Genomic DNA, 18,155 nt, shown 5'->3' with positions numbered 1-18,155 from the left:
TGTCTTTGGCAAAAAGACCCCGGTGAGGTGGCCGGGAGCCTGCCATGGCTGAGCAGCCCCTAACTCCTAAGGGCTCCCTGGAACCTTGGGGGACAAAGGCCTCGTTCAGTCCGGTCTCGGAAAACTGAGCCCAGAACGCACTTTCTACAAACCCAGCAACCAAACCTTAGAAATAAAGTCCGAGAATCATGAAACCTTCGACTCTCGGGGTCCCGGAATCGTCCGGTCCCCGAGCAAAAACCGGAGATTCCCAGAACCGAGAAACAGACGGTCTCGGAATCCCAGACTCGCCGGGCCCGAAGAACAAAGCCCTCGTGTCTCGGAACAAAGGGCTTCTCAACCCCTGGAAGGGGAACCTTAGAATTCTACACTCGAGGGAAATGGTAGAAATAGCTCCTCTCTTGGATCCAGAATCAGACCCAGGACTCGGACTGCGGGTCGAGTCGGTTCACTTGTCTGCCACAAGGTGGCGCGATGGATGGTGTCGGACTTGGAGTCCAAACACTTAACTAGCTGAGTGACCCGGGCAGGGGCTGAGCCTGTCAGACTCAGTTTTCTCATCTGCAAAATGGGGATAATAAAGTTTCCCTCCTCCCAAGGTCACTGTGGGAGCCAAATGAGTCAACATGTGCAAAAAGGCTTTGCAAACTCTAAAGCATTACGTATTTTCTGAGCCTCGGTTTTCTCCTCTGCAAAATGGGTATTCCTTCACTCTACATCATGCAAAATTGTTGGGCGTGAGGAAAGAGCTTTGGAAAGTATACAGGGGCAGCTAGGTATATATAGGACCTGAGTTCAAATCTGACCTCAGACACTTAGCACTTCCTGGCTGTGTGACCCTGAGCAAGTCACGTAACCCCAATTGCCTCGGCAAAAAGAAGTATACAGAAAATACTGCCTATTTTTAAGAAGTCCCCAGCTTCTTAAATCGTGGGCTGAAGCACCATATGCTCGCTCAGAATGGGACTGCGGGTCATGGAGTTATGATTCATTATGAGTAAATATTTGATTTGTACCCTGTTCTTACATACTTATGTGCCTGAGGTCACGTAACAGTTTCTCGGTAGAAAGGGGTTGCAGGTAGCAAAGGTTTGAGAAGCCCTACTACGCCCCTGGGATACCTCCGGGGCACAGAGCTCACTACCTTCCAGGGCAGGGGAGGGAAGAAGGGAGGGCAGGGAAAGGCTCCTTGCAGCATCAGTGGGGTGCGGCTGAGCCGAGCGGGGCCGTGAACAGAAGGGATGATCACCGCACCCCAGAAAATGGGGAACCCCGGGTACTGAGGAGCCAGTGTCACCCGAGGGCAGACCCAGGAAAAAACCAAGCCCGGAGGCCGCAACGTGGCACCGAGAGGGGAATCGGAGCCCTCACAAAGACCCGAAGCACAGATGACAAAAGATTTCCCTCCTCCCTGCAGCAAGGTGGGGAGCATGGGTGAAGAATGGGGCACGGCACTTCCGAAGAGCTTTGGGGTCACAGAAAGCTTTCCTCGCATCCCATTCCCAGCCGCCTTCAGAAGCCCAGTTTTCAGAGGGGGAAACTGAGGTGAGCGGGGCTAAGTGACTTGTTCAAGGTCTCCTCGCTGTGAGCGCCTGAGGCTGGATTTGAATTCAGATCTTCCCGCTCTAGCAGGCGCTGCGCCCCTCTCTGCCCCGCCGGGGGCTCTGCCTTGTTTGTCACTTCTGCTTAACTCTGTTTTTTTCCTTATTACAAGGGTTTAATGGGGCGTGATGGGACTGCTGGGATAGGGGCGTCACGTGGTGAGAAGTGATGTCAGGAAAACCTTGGCGGAGCTTAAAAAGGGGAAATTGCTGATTTATCGTTCATTTACAGATGGGTTTCTAAATCCAGCTGCCGCCGCCGCCGCTTCCCACCATGAGTCAGAGCTCGGGGCCCCACGCGTGCGGGAGCCCCGCCGGGACAATGGGCCGCCGGGGCTTCTAAAAAATAACGTGGTTTTTTAATCATTGTACTTGGTTAATGTCCTCCTTCCCTTTCCTCCACCTCCCCAAAGGCCAGTGAAAGGCTTTCTCCTCCAGGAAGCCTTCCAGGAGTGTTAGTAAAAGGAGGGTGGAGAGGGTCCTCCCAGGAAGCTGAATGAGAGAAGTGTTCTGCAAAGAAGGAGCCGGTGGGGCTGCTGGTATACAGTACATGGGGGCCAGAGGCCCAAGTCCAACGTCTCACCTTCAGTCCCACTGACTGACTCGGGGCAAATCCCCTCCATCCCCCCAGTGCTCTCAGCCTGCGGGTGCCGGGAAAAAGGGCTGGAAGAGAGAGCATCCCTGCCCACCTCAACAAGGAAAAGGAAAATAAATGGGACTCGAAACGCAGTGGGGGCAAGGCTCCCACGCATCATGGACTCCCTCCGAGAGTTTTCAGTCACACACCGAGAGGAGGGCTGGAGGCCGCAGCGGGGAGGGCGGCGGGTCCAGGCTCAGCAAGATGGGGGTCAGGTCCGGACACGGACGCCCACCAGCTCGGGGGCCCTGCCTGCCATTTAAGCCCGCCGACCTCGGCGTTCTGCTCATCAGAGGAGCCTGAGAGAAAATGGCAATGTGCTCCAGCACCTCCCCCAGAAAACCCCGACGGGGCCCGAATCCAACTGAGGAAGGAGTGAGCCTCACATGGAGCACTGGGGGCAGACTGGAACCCAGGACTCGTGCCCCTAACCCAGCGCCGCTCCCCTTCACTTCAGGAAGAGGCCTCTGGCTTTCTCTGTCTCTCTCTCTCTGTCTGTCTCTGTCTCTCTCTCTCTCTCTGTCTGTCTCTCACTGTCTCTCTCTCTGTGTCTCTCACTGTCTCTCTCTCTGTCTCTCTCTCTCTCTGTCTCTCTGTCTCTCTCTCTCTCTCTCTGTCTCTCACTGTCTCTGTCTCTCTGTCTGTCTCTCACTGTCTCTCTCTCTCTGTCTCTCTCTGTCTCTCTGTCTGTCTCTCTCTGTCTCTCTCTCTCTTTTTTCTCTCTCTCTGTGTCTCTCTCTGTCTCTCTCTCTGTCTCTCTGTCTGTCTCTCTCTGTCTCTCTCTCTCTCTTTTTTCTCTCTCTCTGTGTCTCTCTCTGTCTCTCTCTCTGTCTCTGTCTCTCTCTCTGTCTCTCTCTCTCTCTCCTTCTCTTTGCCCCCCCCCCACCACAGGCCGGGGCCGCTGTGAGCTCGGCTCATCATTCCACCATCGCTGCCTTCCCAGAGCCCGGGCGTGTGTCTCCCTCGGAAGGAGAGCCAGCCGCGGCTGCTGCCAAATGCCGAGATGATATTGCCTTTCCAGGGGAGAAGTTGGATGGTACTGAGTCACTTGGAGTATCAGAGCATCCAATTACCGCGGCTAATTAACATCGCCGACAGCAGGCAGAAGATGGCTGCGGAGGCTCGGGCCAGGGCCGGCGCAGGGGGTGGGCGGGCTCCTGAGTCACGGCGTCACGGGAGGGCCGAGGGAAGGAGACAGAAGGAGCAGCCCCTCCCGAGTCAGAGTCCGAGCTGGAGGGGAGCCGGGCCTGGGGCCTTGGGACCATCCCCACAGGCTTCCTTGAATCTCCGCTGGAAGGTCTTTGAGGAGGGCGAGGGCCTGAGAACAGGGGATGTCAGGGCTTAGAATAGGGGATGTCGGGGCTGGAGGGGGCTTAGAACCCCAGATCTCAGGCCTGGGTCTGATGACATGAAATGTTAAGTCCAGAGGAGCCTGGGAGACCCTCATTTGCCCTCATTTTGCCAGGAAGAGGAGGCTGACTGCCCGGAGTTGCGGGTCCCTTTCTCAGCCTCCATGGCCTGAGCCGCAGGAGGGACGGGGAGAAGGCGGAAGTGACCTTTGATCTCTAGGATGGAGGCCGGAGAGGAGCCTTGCCCTCTGCACTCCCGGGCCGCTGCTCCTGCCGTCCCCTGATTTCGGGACTCTGTGGTGACTTTGGGGCGCAGGACCTGGGCCTCCCTCGTGGGCGAGCCCTTGGCCCCTCCCCCAGCTCTGAGGCTGTCCCGTCCACATCCCAAGGGGAGGCCCTTCCTGCGGTGACCGGCAGGGCCATGACGTCATCTGGCACTGCTGCCCGGGCCGGCTCCCCGAGCCTCTGGCTGCCATGGAAACCCAGCAGACGGCCAGGGATGGAGAGCTTTGCTGGGCGCCCGCGGGAGCTCGTGTCTGACCCGACCTCGGGGGGCCCGGATGTGCCCGCGGTGCCCGCCTCCCGCTGGCACCTGCGGAGGTGACCTTCCCGCTTCAGAGCCGGGAGCTGCCCGGCGGAGGGAAGGGGGCGGGGAGACGAGTCGGAGGGGCAGCAGGAGGACCGCGCTCCGGCAACGTGCTCCGTCCTCCAGGCGGCGGCTGCAAGGAGCGAGGCCGGCAGGGGAAAGAGGCAGCTGGGCCGCGGGTGCCTGATAAAGCTCTGGGGCTCAGGCTGGGCCACAAGCTCCCCCTGAATCAGGGCAGCCAGAAAGCAGACCGGTCCGAGGCTGCTCCGAGAGGGTCTCGGATCGGGGGAGACGCGGAGGAAGCGGAGGGGGCTGTCTGTTAGCTCTTGAGAGTCTGAAAGATGGAGGAGAGGAAAGAGGGAGAACAGGGAGAGGGCAGGACGAGGAAGGAAGGGGAGGGGGGGTGAGGAAAGCAGTCGTGCCGGTGGGTGCCCAGCTCAGCCCTCGGGCCGTCCCTGGGCGGCTCTCCCAGCCCGGCCCTTTAGCGAGTGCCCGGGGCCAGCCCGGCCCTCGGCCCTGCCGCCGGAAAGGATACAGGCCTCCTCGGTGTAGGGCACGGTGGCGGCCGTGCCCCCGATGATGTAGCTGAAGAAAGAGACCTCGAGGGTGTAGCAGTAGGAGGTGTGGTCCAGCAGGCCCCCCAGGAAGCGCCGGCCGGTCCCCGCCTTCACTGCATCCCGGTTGAAGGAGGTGCTGGACTGAGGGGGACAGAGGGCCGATCACTGCCCTGTCAGCCCGGGACCCGGGGGCTGGGGGGGCGGGGAGCAAACTGAACCTGTTTGGGGGCTGGGGGGCTGCCTGACTTGTCCTTGGCCAGGGAGAGGCCCCCTCTGGGCCAGAGGAGGAGGGCGGTCCTGGTCTGCCCAGCCCGTGGGCCCGAGAACCTTCTAGTGCCAAAGGCTCTTTTTCCCCAAGAGCCAAGGTCAAGTCAGCCAGCCCTCATTAAGTCCCTACTATGTGCTGGGGACGCAAAGTGCCCGCTTTTAAGGGGCTCACCGTCCAATGAGGTAGAAACATGCAGACAGCCTCACCTGCTTACTAGGCCCCAGGAGGTCATCGATGGGACCCTCCCTCAGACCCCTCGACCCCTCCTCCGCTGCCCTTGCCCTCTACTGTCAGAGGGTCCACCCCACAAGCCGGGATTTTCCCCACTTTCTCTTGCCACTGGAGGAACCTCCCTGACCTTGTGGGCTGCCCCGGCCCATCCCTTGCTGTCCCTGTAGCAGAGCCCTCTTTTTTCTCTCTGTCATTCCCTCTGTGACAGTCTCTTCTCCACTTTTCCCTGCTCTGATCCGTCCCCGTCGGCTCCCACCGTCGGCTCCCACCGTCGCCCCTTTTCAGGTCTGCAGAGATTGGTCTGAGCCCCTGGAGAACAGTGGACTTTGCCAGAGGCGGTTCTCGCTGACAGACAAGCTGGACCCTCGACAAGAAGCCTCCTTCGTCCGCTGGGTGTTTCCCACGGTCAGGTGGGACCTCATTCGGGAGGCTCGGTGACGCTCTAGGGTCCGATACAGGACATGGTTACGTACATACAGATCTCAGGGAGCCCCGGTTAAGAGCCCCCGAGCTACAAAAATCATCCCTTCCCTCGGGTTCTCCCCCATCTCCCCTCCATGTCAACGGCAAACAAACACTTTTGATGAGCTCTCCCTGTTGCTTTGCCTTGACTGATATTAACGATCAGAGCATTAAATAAGGTTATGATAAATTAGAACGTGCTCAGAGGAGCCACCATGAAGTCACGAGTCCATGACTTCTAAGGACATTTGGTCAGAAGAACGTTCAGGGAGAGCGTGATAGTGGCCGCCGAGCCGCCGTGGACAGGGATGAGATTTGTGCATTTGTCCCCAGAGGATGGAAACAGGAACGGGGGAGAAAGTGCCGAGAGGACGATTTAGTCCCCAGGTCAGGAAAATTGTCTTAATAGTTGGCGGTATCCCCAAGACAACGCCAATAGGCTTGGGATAGAAAACGCCATCCACATCCAGAGAAAGAACTGGGCGTCCAACTGGAGATTGAAACAGACTATTTCTGGTTTTTTAAGTTTGTTTTTCATTTTTTCTCTCGTAGTTTTTCCTTTTTGTCTGATTTTTCCTTCACAACATGACTAATGTGGAAATATATTTAATATGATCGTTCATAAATAACCTATATCGGATTGGCTGCTATCTTGAGGACAGGAGGAAGGGAGGGACATAAGTTTGGAACTCAAAATCTCACAAAAACAAATGTTGAAAACTATCTTTATATGTATTTGGGGAAAAATAAATATAATTAAGGCAAAAAAAAAAGTCGGAGGTATCAAAAATGGAACAAATGGCCTCCAGAGGAGATCTATTTCCTCTCCTTAAAAGTCTTCAAGCAGACACTGGATGACCCCTTACAATGGGGACTCTCTTGTGTACAGAGTGGTCTAAATAGGCGTCTCTTCCAGCTCTCAAATCCGTGGACGCTCAGCTTCTTCGCTGGCTTTGATGGTGAGGAGGGAACACGTCGGCAGATTTTTTCCATCTTTTGTTCGTGTGAGACCTTCCGGGCTCCTCCTGAATTGGCCGGTGGCGACCTTCCTGAGCCGTGTCCCTCACCGAGCTGTGCTTTAAGCCAATTTTTCTCCTCCTCGTTCCGTTGCATGAGGTCGTTATAAAGTCTTGAATCGTCCTCTAGAAGATATTGTCATATCCCTCCTCTCCTCTCCCTGGAAAGAACTGTCCCTCGTTCCCCCGGCATTGAGGACCCCTGAGAGCTGGGTCTCTGGCTTCTTCCCAGGCTCCATTCTGCGTCTCTGGCCTCCCCCTCACGTCCCAAACCGGGGCCCAAACCGTCCTCATCTTCATTCCAAACCCTGTCTCTCCGGGCCGGACTTGAAGGAGGGAAGGGGCCACGGCTGCTCAGCAATCCCGCGGTGTGTCCTGTGTGGTGCTTTAAGTTCCAATCTCCCGGGAAGGCGCGATCGGAGCCAGGGGTCACTTCACTGGGGTTCATTCAAGGGAAGCCCGCAAAGCCCCCCCCCACTCAGAGACCACACTCACCCTCCCTCCGAGGTCTCCTAAGCAGACCATTCTTCCTCAATCAGTCCGACGCAGACCCCAACCCCCACTGGGAAGACCCAAAGGACAATAAGGGGAAGCTTCATGTTCTCAAAGCAAGATGGGTTCAAATCGGGAAGGGCTCCTCAGGCCCACTCCCTCCCCGGCCAGACCATCCTGTCCTCGGGATCCCCTCCCAGCCCCTGCAAGGGCTCGGCACGGGAAGGGCACTAACGCCTGCGTGAAGGGAAACTGAGCTGAGGAAGGGGGGGAAGAGGAAGCCCGAGACGGGAGAGCAGCAGGGATCCGGGGCAGGAGGGGGGCGGCTTACGAAGGAGAAGTCTTCTGCGTTCTGGCACAGGAGCTTGGGGAAGATGGCCTGCCTCTGGAAGCGCTCCTCGTCTTCAAAGATATTGCCGTACATGAAGCCGTTCATCATGGTGGAGTGCGCGTGGATGTCAATGTAGAACTCCAGGCTGGTTTTCTGGAGAGAGAAGAAGAAAGAAGGAAAAGAAGGAGGAGGAGGAGGAGGAGGAGGAGGAGGAGGAGGAGGAAGAGGAGGAGGAGGAGGAGGAGGAGGAAGAGGAGGAGGAGGAAGAGGAGGAGGAAGAAGAAGGAAGAGGAGGAGGAGGAAGGAGGAGGAAGAGGAGTAAGGAGGAGGAGAGGGAAGGAGGAGGAAGAGGAGGAAGAGGAGGAGGAGGAGGAGGAGGAGGAGGAGGAGAAGAAAGGAGGAGGAGGAGGAGGAGGAAGGAAGAGGAAGAAGGAGGAGGAGGAGGAAGAAGAAGGAAGAGGAAGAGGAGGAGAAGGTAGAAGAGGAGAGAGAGACAGAGAGAATGTCAGTGCTGAGGAGACAGGGGGCCTGTGAAGAGAGCACAAGGAGTGAGGGGCCCCATTAATGGGGGCACACAAGTTCCGAGTCAGGCTGGAGAGCTCGAGGTGCCCGCCTGGAGTGTGCCCATGATCTCTCTGCTTTAGGGGCTTTTAGGCTTGTTCAGCTCCGCGGTCCTGGCCCTAGAAGCCCCCATTCCTTCACCTGTCACGGAGCATTTGGATTCAATGACCCCCACCCCAGGCCTGCCGTGCTCCTTCCTTGTCCCGAGGTTCCTTCTAGCTCGGACGTTCCCTGCTCTGGGCTCGGACCTGTCCCGGGGAGAGCCGAGAGTCCACATCCCGTGCTCTGAGTCCTTTCCAGCTCTTTCCCCACTTTACGACCTCCTCCCATGTCTGACATCAGTTGCTCCGTAACAAGTTCTGGGCAGGTGTCTGGGAAGTCTCCCACATTTGTCCGGTTTTAGCCGACATTTAACCCTGTGAGGACCACGGGCCGGGCGGCGACCCCTCAGCCCCCAAGCCTTGGTTAGGGGCCAGGAATGAGTCTGGGCCCGTCCCTTTCTGGTGCCGCAGCCTGCGAAGAGACGTACCGGCTACCTCCCTCACCGAACGATATTAAACCCATCATTTTCAGCTTTATCGGTGAAAGACAGAATGATTTACCAGGAGCCCTATAAACGTCATCCCTGCTTCCTTAAAAGTTCTTTCAATTGCCTCTTTCCCCTGAGCTTTCCATGATCAGCAGAGGAGGGAAAGGGATGGAAGCGATTTGGGGGGACGTGCTATGGTCAGAGCGAGGTAAGGACCACAGAACGATTAGTGCCTGGAGGCAGCTGGGAGCCCCCACATCACCGGGACCAACATCGCTGGCTTACAGAAGGGGAAACTGAGGCCCACAACGGGAGCTCTGATCCTGCCTCCTTCAGACCTCAGTGTGCCCACAAGCACTGCCCTGCTTCTGCTTCTCATGCAGTAAGTGAGGAAGTCTGAGCCGGTCGTCTTAAGTTTCCTTCTATCTCTAACATTATTCTATGTTCCATGTTGCCTGGGTCTTAAATCTCTCCAGCCCCAATATCCCCTGTTCTAAGCCCCCTCCCGGCCCCAACATCCCTCGTTCTAAGCCCCCTCCCAGCCCCGACATCTCCTAAGCTCCCTCCCAGCCCCGACCTCCCCTGTTCTAAGCTCCCTCCCAGCTCTGACATCCCCTGTTCTAAGCCCCCTCCCGGCCCCGACATCCCCCGTTCTGAGCCCCCTCCCGGCCCCAACATCCCCCGTTCTAAGCCCCCTCCCGGCCCCGACATCCCCCGTTCTAAGCCCCCTCCCGGCCCCGACATCCCCTGTTCTGAGCCGCCTCCCGGCCCCGACATCCCCCGTTCTGAGCCCCCTCCCGGCCCCGACATCCCCTGTTCTAAGCCCCCTCCCGGCCCCAACATCCCCTGTTCTAAGCCCCCTCCAGCTGCGCCATTCTCTGCCCTGAGAGCTTTTCCAGCTTTGCCATCCTGGGTTTTAGGGTCCCCCCATCGCAAACATTCATTGGTTCCCTGTGGCCGGATGAAATCACAGAAAGCATCGTTCTCTGGGGGATGCTGGGTCTTTCCTCATGACTTGTGAGCAAGAGAGTGAACAAAAGGTACAAACCCGATCCCCTTCTCTCCCCGCAGCAGCTTGAGGATTTTAATTAAAGCCCAGTAACAAAGTAGGGACCATTGCCTCACCAGGCCCACAGCTCATCCTGTCATCGGGGACTTGAGAGAAGATTAAAATCAGTGCCAATAAAATTAAAACCACCTTGGGGCATATTTTCAACATAATTTAACTGTGGAGTCAGTTTCTTTCTCCCGCCCCCCCCCCCCCCCGCTCCGCCCCAGAGCTAAGAGAGGAAATGGATTTTCCATCAATCTCCGGAGACGGCCGCTCTGCAGCGTTGTTTAGCAAAGAGCCCCGAGTCGAAGCTGGGAGGCCGGGGTCCCAGAGGCAGGTCGGTCACCCCCTGACTGCCTGGGCCACCGGACTTAGCTCTTGTTATTGTTGTTTCTCCGTCTGCGAGGCAGCAGAACCGAATTTTAGCCCCAGCAGAGGGGAAGCTTCTGGGGAAGAGAGACTTTTGTTTTGTCTCCATACACAGTAATCAGTCCATCGATGAGGACTTTTGGTGTCTAACGGTACATTATTGTATTATCCATATATATGTACAGCTACGTATGTATCAGTAATTATACATGCTGATTGATGCTGAAATTTTTGCCAACCTGTTTGCGACTATTCCACGTGTTAAACAAACCCTTTGTGGGGAGGAGATAAATGGCTGTCCCACACCTGACTGCACTGGGCACTGAGCCCCTTTCTACCCGCTTTGGGGAAGACTGCAGACATGGTGCAGCCTGGAATGTTAAGTGGCTCTGCCTGGGCAGAGAATTGGGGGGATTGAACCTGCTCTGCACCCACCGATCTAGAGTAAGGGCCCCTTGAGGAGGGAAGGGGAGCGCTCCGGCCTCTGGTGCTCAGCCTGGCCACAGCCCTTGGTCCATTCCTCGCCCCTTGGTGTTCTCCCTCCCTGGCTCGCCCGTGCCCTTCTCTCCGTCCGGCGGCGGGGCAGGAGGAAGCCACAAACGGCCTGGCTCTCCCACGGCGTCTCCCCGCAGTGCCCTCCCTGCCGCGGCCGACTCCCAGCCCAGACTTCCCAGGCCGCCCCTTCCAAAAGCCTCGGAGGCCCCCTCGATGCAGAGGTTCTTCCCAGTTTCGGATGGCTGTCCATCCACGCCCCTTGTGCCCAGCCACGAACGGCACAACTTGGACCGAGTCCTCCCATTGTCCTTATCTCCTAATCCAGCCCTCAGACTCAGATCTCACATTGACTCAGAAAACCACAATTAGCTGTCTTTTTGTTCATTTTGTAACTCACCCGGGGAATTCTGCAGTAGCATTTGGTGCCTCTGATCTAGAACGTGAGATGGGGAAACTGAGGCTCAGAGAGGCTCCTCTCGCCCAAGGTCGCTGCGTGAGTTAAGAGTCCAATCCCGACATTACCCCGTGGGCCCCCTCTCACGACCTTATATCCCCCTACACATGGGTCAGTTGGTTTTCTCGGTGTCCTGTTCCCCTTCTAGACTGGAGCTCCAGGAGGACGGAGATGATTCACCAACGTTTCCAGGCTCGGTTCCCCCCTCCTATTGCCAAGTTTGGGGCTCAGCACGCGGCAGCCACTTCAGAAATGTTTGCTGAGCAACTGAATGAATGAGATTCTGGCCCAAAATGAAATCTCTGAGGACACAGGAGTGAGGAGGGAACCTTGTGAAGAGCTGCCCAGAGGGGAGACTCGGGACCTCCAGAGACAGCCAGAGCATTAGGAGACAGACGGCCCCCCTCAGCAGGGAGGGTTCTTAGAAAAGAGAATTCAGACACAAGAAATGGGGCCCTGCACACCCAGACCAAGAATGTGTGTCTTTCTTTTCCCCTTTGTCCTTCTCCTTTACACTCTCCTCCTCTCCTTCCCTCTTCCTTCTCTCCTTTTCCTTTCCCTTCCTTCTCTCTTTCCTTTTATCCTTCCCCTTCTCCTTTACCCTCTCCTCCTTCCCTCCTCCTTATCTCCTTTCCCTTTCCCTTCCTTCTCTTTCCTTTTATCCTTCCTCTATTTTCACTCTCTTCTCCTCTCCTTCCTTCGTCTTTCTCTCCTTTTTCTCCTTCTTTTCCCTTCCTTCTCTTTCCCTTTATCCTCTCTTCTCCTTCACCCTCTCCTCTTCTTCCTTCCTCCTCTTCTTTCCCTTTCCCTTCCTTCCTTCTCTCTCTTTATCCTTCCCCTTCTTCACTCGCTCCTCTCCTTCCCTCCTTCTTCCCTCCTTTCCCTTCCTTCTCTTTCCCTTTCTCTTTCCCCTTCTCCTTTACCCTCTCTTCCTCTCCTTCCCTCCTCCTTATCTCCTTTCCCTTCCTTCCTTCTCTTTCTTTTTATCCTTCCCCTTCTTCACTCTCTCCTCTCCTTCCCTCCTTTCTCTTCCTTCTCTCTTTCCCTTTCTCCTTCCCCTTCTCCTTTACCCTCTCCTCCTCTCCTTCCCTCCTCCTTCTCTCCTTTCCCTTCCTTCTCTCTTTCCCTTTCTCCTTCCCCTTCTCCTTTATCCTCTCCTCCTCTCCTTCCCTCCTCCTTATCTCCTTTCCCTTCCTTCCTTCTCTTTCTTTTTATCCTTCCCTTTCTTCACTCTCTCCTCTCCTTCCCTCCTTTCTCTTCCTTCTCTCTTTCCCTTTCTCCTTCCCCTTCTCCTTTACCCTCTCCTCCTCTCCTTCTCTCCTCCTTATCTCCTTTTCCTTCCTTCCTTCTTTTTCCTTTTATCCTTCCTCTTCTTTCACTCTCTTCTCTCCTTCCTCTTTCTCTCCTTTCTTTTTTTCCTCCTTTCCCTTCCCTCCATTCTCTTTTCCTTTTATCCTCTTTCTTCCCCTTCATTCTCTCCTCTTCTCCCTCCCTCCTCCTCTCCTTTCCCTTTCTTCCTTCTCTTTCCTTTTATCGTTCCTCTTCCCTTTTTTCCTTATCTCTTTCCCTTTATCCTTCCCTTTTCCTTCACCTTCCTCTTTCCTCTCCTCCCTCTTACCCCATTGGATCCCATCTCACTCCTGTCTACACAGAACTTTGAGATTTACTTCTTCACCTCCATGACAACTATCCAGGGAGATGAGGCAGTTTTATACATTATTATCCCCATTTGACAGATAAGAAAACTAAGGTTCAGAGGCATATTTCACACTTGGGCCTCCTGACTCCAAGCTGGCTGTCTTCCCCTTCCAAGCCCCAGGAAACTGCTCCCTTTTTCTCTTGGTCCATGATGAGAATGGTTCACTCGCCGAGTTCCTGACACGGAGCGATGCAGGACCTCATGTAATTCCTAGCGTGTCGCTCCTTTCCCGCCACACGCCTTCCTTACTCCCTGAAGTTAGGAACACGGTGCGTTTTGCAGCTCAGAGTGGGAAGGGAGGAGAGGGAGGGAGAAGCTGGCAGAGACAGAGCTGAGCATCCTGAGGTCCCATCACTTTTCTCAAGGAAGGTGCCGGGGAAGCGTCCCTCCCTAAGACTCACTGTGCACCAGGACCCAGCAGTCCCGGGTGAGCCCCCCTCTGTCAGGCCAGAGCTGTGATGGCTCCTGAGGCTGCTCTGGGACTCTGGCCCAGGGGGGCACTGAGAGATGGGGGCTGCCCACTCGCCCCCACACCCCCAAAGTCTACGCCAACGCAGCATTGTCTGTATTCAGATTGTGGCCAGTCCAAATCATGGGCACAGTGGGAAGCTGGGCGGGGGACCCCAATAATCAGATGCAGAAGGACTTCTTGGTGGCCGCAGAGGCAGAACAGGGAGCACTTTGGTTGGGGAGCACATATGGGGACCACGGCTCAGTTTGGCTCCAAGGAGAATTTCTAATAATCCGAGCTTTCCAACAGAATGGATTCTTACAGAGGACACCGAGTTCCCCATCGTGTGAAGTAGCCGAGAACACCCAAGCGTCTCCATGAGGAGCTCTCTGAGGGATCCGTGTTTCAGAGGCCGGGGGGCAAGGGAGAAGCAAGGGAACCAAGGGCCAAGACCAGGGGTCTGTGCTGAGCTGGAGCAGTTATGAGTGGGGACACAATGTGTGTGTGTGTGTGTGTGTGTGTGTGTGTGTGTGTGTGTGTGCCCAGTGTGGGGTTGTGAGTGTGGCTGTATCATGTGCATTCATGGGGTATCTGTGGCAAAGTGTGTGTCTGCTGGGTGGGGGTCCGTTCTCAGCCCGGGCGGCTGGTGCCCTTTTGCTGGGGCAAGAATCCCTTTCAGGCTGGATTGTTCGGCCGCTGAGATCTCGCCAGACTTTTGAGAGAAATTATTGTCTTCACGGCCAGTTATTAAATCAGGGCCTGGGCTTTTCTCCTGTTTCCTCATGAGGGTCCAGCGCTTGGGAAGGTTTCTCCGAATGACTGACTGAGGAGATTCCCCCCCAGCTCCCTGCTCTTTGGCCTCTGGCAGGCCCCCATCCAACAGTCCGGGCCAGCCCTTCCCTGGGGGAGGAGCCCCTGATCTCGGGCCCTCCATTGGGGGTTAGGGTGACCTGGCTCATGGAGGAGAGCTCTGGAGGGAGGTGGATTTTCCAGATGTGTCAGAGGCGGCCGAATCTCATAATCGAGCCACGGTCTCTGCAGGAGGAGCGGGGACTGTTAGTTCCACCTTTTCCTTCAATGTCCACCCATCTGGGCCGGGTTTCACTTGTCAGGAGAATTCCCAATCAAGGAGATTTAAAGCTTCCAGGCTCTCCGCGGGTCACCTTCGGTTAGAGAGAAACCACCGACCATCAGTGTATTGATTATTGGCCCAATTCGTGAATCGATTAATACGATCCAGAAACTCCGTCTTTCAGGGCTTTTCCTCCATTTTGTTCTCTCTGATTCTCTGATCCCGGGGCGTGCGGGAGAAGGTTTATGTGTTTGCTGAGAACTTCCCAAATTCAGTCAGTTTGAACAGAAAAGCTCTTGAAGTGAAAGGCTAACGTCCTGGAGGAGAAGCTGAAGATTTCAGGAGCTTAGAGTGTGTGTTTTTACTGCTCCTCGCCAAAGGTAGAGCCGCAAGCAGCTCTGGCCAGCAAACAGACGGCTGCGTGGTCAGGATGTCGGGGTTAGAAGAACACGGCGGAGATGGAGGAGGAACGAGGAGGCCCGATGACTCTTTGACACTGAGTAACAGGCCATGGCAGGGGGCAGCTGGTGGGGCAGCGGATAGTGCTGGGCCTGGAATAAGAAAGGTCTGTTTTCTGAGCTCCAATCAAGCCATAGACTTCACTCTGTGTGCCTCAGTTTCCTCATCTGCAAAATCAGCCGGAGAAGGAAATGGCCGATCACTAATATTTCTGCCAAGAAAAGCCCAAAAGGAGCCACAAAGAGTGGACATGACTAAAAACAATAATAAGAAATGACACTTTTCTAAATGCAGTAGAGCTGGGCCCTTGGAGGTCTCCTGTACCCAAGGAATGATGAACTCATATATGCGCACCCCACTTATGGACAGGCTGCGTTTTCCATTAGAATGCAAGCTCTATGAGGGCAGGGACAGCTTTGGTTTTTCCTCTCTATCCAACGGCACATCCACGGTGCCTAATAAATGCTTGTTGTCCGACTGATGGAAGCGGCATCTGGCCGGGTCAGGGAGAGGGGAGGCGCCTCCCCGCTAAGGGACACTCTTTGTGGGGCCGGCGGAAGTGACCGAGAGCCCTCCGGTGGCTGCGTCCGCGGGGAGAGCTGGCTCGGACCGGCCGGGGAGGATGACAGCGGCCATTTCCGAGTCTCGGGTGATTCGCAGAAGAGCACCCGGCTCTCGGGGGGAAGCCAGAAAGCATCGCTAATGACGAGAAAGTTCTGGGCAGGAGCTGGAGAATTTACCCGGGCCCAGATGGTGTTTTCCTCACTCTTTCTGGCCCAGTGCAGGGAGAGAGGAAGAGAAAGGAAGATCCGGGAAGTGAACAGCTAGTTAAGAAAGTGGTATCTGAGAATTAGCCTGGGATTCCTGCCCAGGGCTCCGGAGAGATGAACAACAACCTCTTGGCCAGGAAGGGAGAGAGCTAATGGAGTCTGGAGAACGGGGATTTATCTGCAGTTGGAGTCGGGTGGCGGGGGAGGGAGGCCCTGGCCCGGATCCGCCCCGCGGGGGGCCCGGAGTCGCAGCCACAGCCCAGGAGGGGGGCCTGCGGGGAGCACCGGACACTCAGAAAAGGCCACGTCCAGCAACGGCCAACGCCTCGGGAGTCTGGGGGCCGGGGCCCAGGTGTGGGCCAAGAGCGAGGTCAGCGGAGACCGAGGCAGGGGGATGGATTCAGTCTCGCCAGACGGGCCCAAGGTGGCTTTAGGGGGGCCCCAGCGAGGGAAAGAGCAGACACGAGGGCGGGGCGGCCCCACCGGCTGTGGGGGATCAGGCGAAGAGTCAGCTCCGAGGAAAGGGAAGGGTGGCGGAGAGGGTCATCTGGTCAGGGGGGTCTCCTCCATGAACAGCCCCAACAACAAGCATTTATTGAGCACCGACAGTGTTCCCGGCGCAGAGCTAAGGTGCCAGAAAGGCGGAAGGGCCCTGAGGAGAACGTGCTCACTGCGAGGCTGCTGGGGCTTGGCTCTGTGGGGGCGGGGGATCTGCACGTGGGGGGGCCTGGTGACTCCTGAGGTCCCTGCCACTGCTCTGATCTGGGCGAGTGTGCCAGGAGGGGCCGGGGGGACAGATCAGGTGCAAGCAGCTCCTCCCCATCACCTGCAGGCCTTCCTCGGTCCTCAGGTGGAGGCTGGAGGAGAAGCTCATCACCTTCTGGGGGCGAGCTCTGGGACGGACTCCTCCCCCCGCGGGAAATGGCCCCCGTGTGCGACACGACCGATGGGTCAGCGCCCCAGGGGCCTGGTGCCCGTCGGGACCAGGGTCTGAGAGCCGGGCGGAGGATTCTGGGAGAGCCATGGCCCCTCAGGCTGGCGACCCCTTAGCTGAGCAAGAGGGAGCTCACCTGGCTTCTGTCACCCCAATGCTCCAAAGGTGGTGGGGGCTCCAAGGGGGACCAAGCTCCCCCCCCCTTGGGCTCTAGAGTCTCACGCTGGTCTGGACTCCAGCTCTGCCCTGGATCCATGGGCGACTTGGGAACTTCCCCTTCTGGGGGCCCCAGTTTGCTCCTCCCAAGAGTCGAAGCACATGAGGAAGGAGGGCCCTGGCTCCAGAGCGAAGGAGGAGATGGGGGCATTGTGGCCCAGCCCCCGGGACCAGCTGTGCCCCCCCAACTTTACATGCACTTACACTGTGGCCAATAGGATCTCGGATTATACACGGAGGAAGGGGGGCCGGGAGAGACCACCCAGGGGAGCTGGAGCTGGGGGAGAGCCATGTGCTACTCAGACCTGAGATATCATTCGGCTCAGAGACCCCCGGGTTCCTCCTGGGTCTGACCCTCTCCTTTCTGAGTCCAATTCATCTGGCATTTATTAGGCTCTGTCTTCCAGACCCGGCACTGGCTGCTTGGGCCAGAATATGAAAATGCCCGTCGGCCTCTCTTCCCTTTCTCTGCCCGATTTCTCCCATTTCCTGTTTCAACAATTTCACTTCATTCGACTGGGACCATGGTCACTGTCTCCCAACCCTTTTTTTTTTTTTTTTTTTGCCGAGGCACTTGGGGTTAAGTGACTTGCCCGGGGTCACACAGCCAGGAAGGGTTAAGTGGCTGAGGTTGGATTTGAACTTGGATCCTCCTGACTTCAGGGCTGGTGCTCTCTCCCCTGCGCCCCCCAGCGGCCCCATCGCTGCCCCATCTCCCAATTTTTGCCACGAGTAGAGACATGAGGATTGTTCCATTAGCCCCACAGACAGAGCCAGCAGTGATGAGGGGGAGAAAGGGGCTGGTCTGGCTTTGATTCGAGCAAACATTCACCCTCAGAGCTGGTGAGAAAGCAGGGGGGGGAAGGGGGGAGGAATTTCCAGCTTTCGCCCGCGTGCAAACGAAGGTCAGTTGGCCCCTTCACGGGGACGGGTAGAAGGATTCTGGCCATAGGAAGGGGTGACCTTGAACGTCCTTCGCCGAGTCACTCCGGGCCCAGGGCTCTGCGGGGACGCTTTGGGAGTTACGGGGACCGGGTGCAAGTACGACCCCCCCTTATTTGAGCTTCGGGCCACAGCTGTGCAAAATGTTCATTCCGGCTGAATCCTGAGCCTCCTCGCTCTGAGCCCCGTAATCCCACAGGCATTCTCTGCCCCCACCCCTCGGTTCCTGGTCTCTTCCCTTAGAGCCGGGGGCTCCGCCCTGAGCGGACAGGGACACAGGACGGGGACTGTCAATGCCGAACGAGGGGGGCCCCAGAGACCCCGGCCCAAGTGCAGCCACAGGCGCCGCAGCCACAGACCCAGAGCCAGAAACGCTGGGACCCAGAGGCAGGCCCGGAGCCTCGTTGAGATTCCACTCACAGCCCAAGTCGTTTCCCAGCCAGCCACCTGCTGTCAGCCCGGGTCTGCGTGTGAAAAATAGACAGTGTGCCCGCCCGCTGGCAGGGCCTGTTAGCCTCTTAGGGAGGGAGACGGAGAGGGAGGGAGAGAGGGAGGGAGGGGAGGAGAAGGGGGAAGGCAAGAAAGAAGGCAGGAAGGGAGGAGGGAGGGAGGGAAAGAGGGGA

General features: G+C 56.8%; 1 protein-coding gene across 1 annotated transcript in view; it reads right to left on the bottom strand.

The window, feature by feature from the left end:
- The window catches only part of AGBL4 (AGBL carboxypeptidase 4), a 713,485-nt gene that overhangs the window by 11,332 nt on the left and 683,998 nt on the right, over positions 1 to 18,155 (bottom strand). Inside the window, 2 exon segments of the mRNA XM_051999731.1 lie at positions 4,709 to 4,871; positions 7,531 to 7,683. Of these exon segments, the coding sequence (XP_051855691.1) occupies positions 4,709 to 4,871; positions 7,531 to 7,683 (316 nt within the window).

Source organism: Antechinus flavipes, chromosome 4 (genome assembly GCF_016432865.1).
Source record: "Antechinus flavipes isolate AdamAnt ecotype Samford, QLD, Australia chromosome 4, AdamAnt_v2, whole genome shotgun sequence".
NCBI lineage: Eukaryota > Metazoa > Chordata > Mammalia > Dasyuromorphia > Dasyuridae > Antechinus > Antechinus flavipes.
Note: the sequence above shows the minus strand (reverse complement) of the source record. Positions and strands in the feature narration are given on the sequence as shown.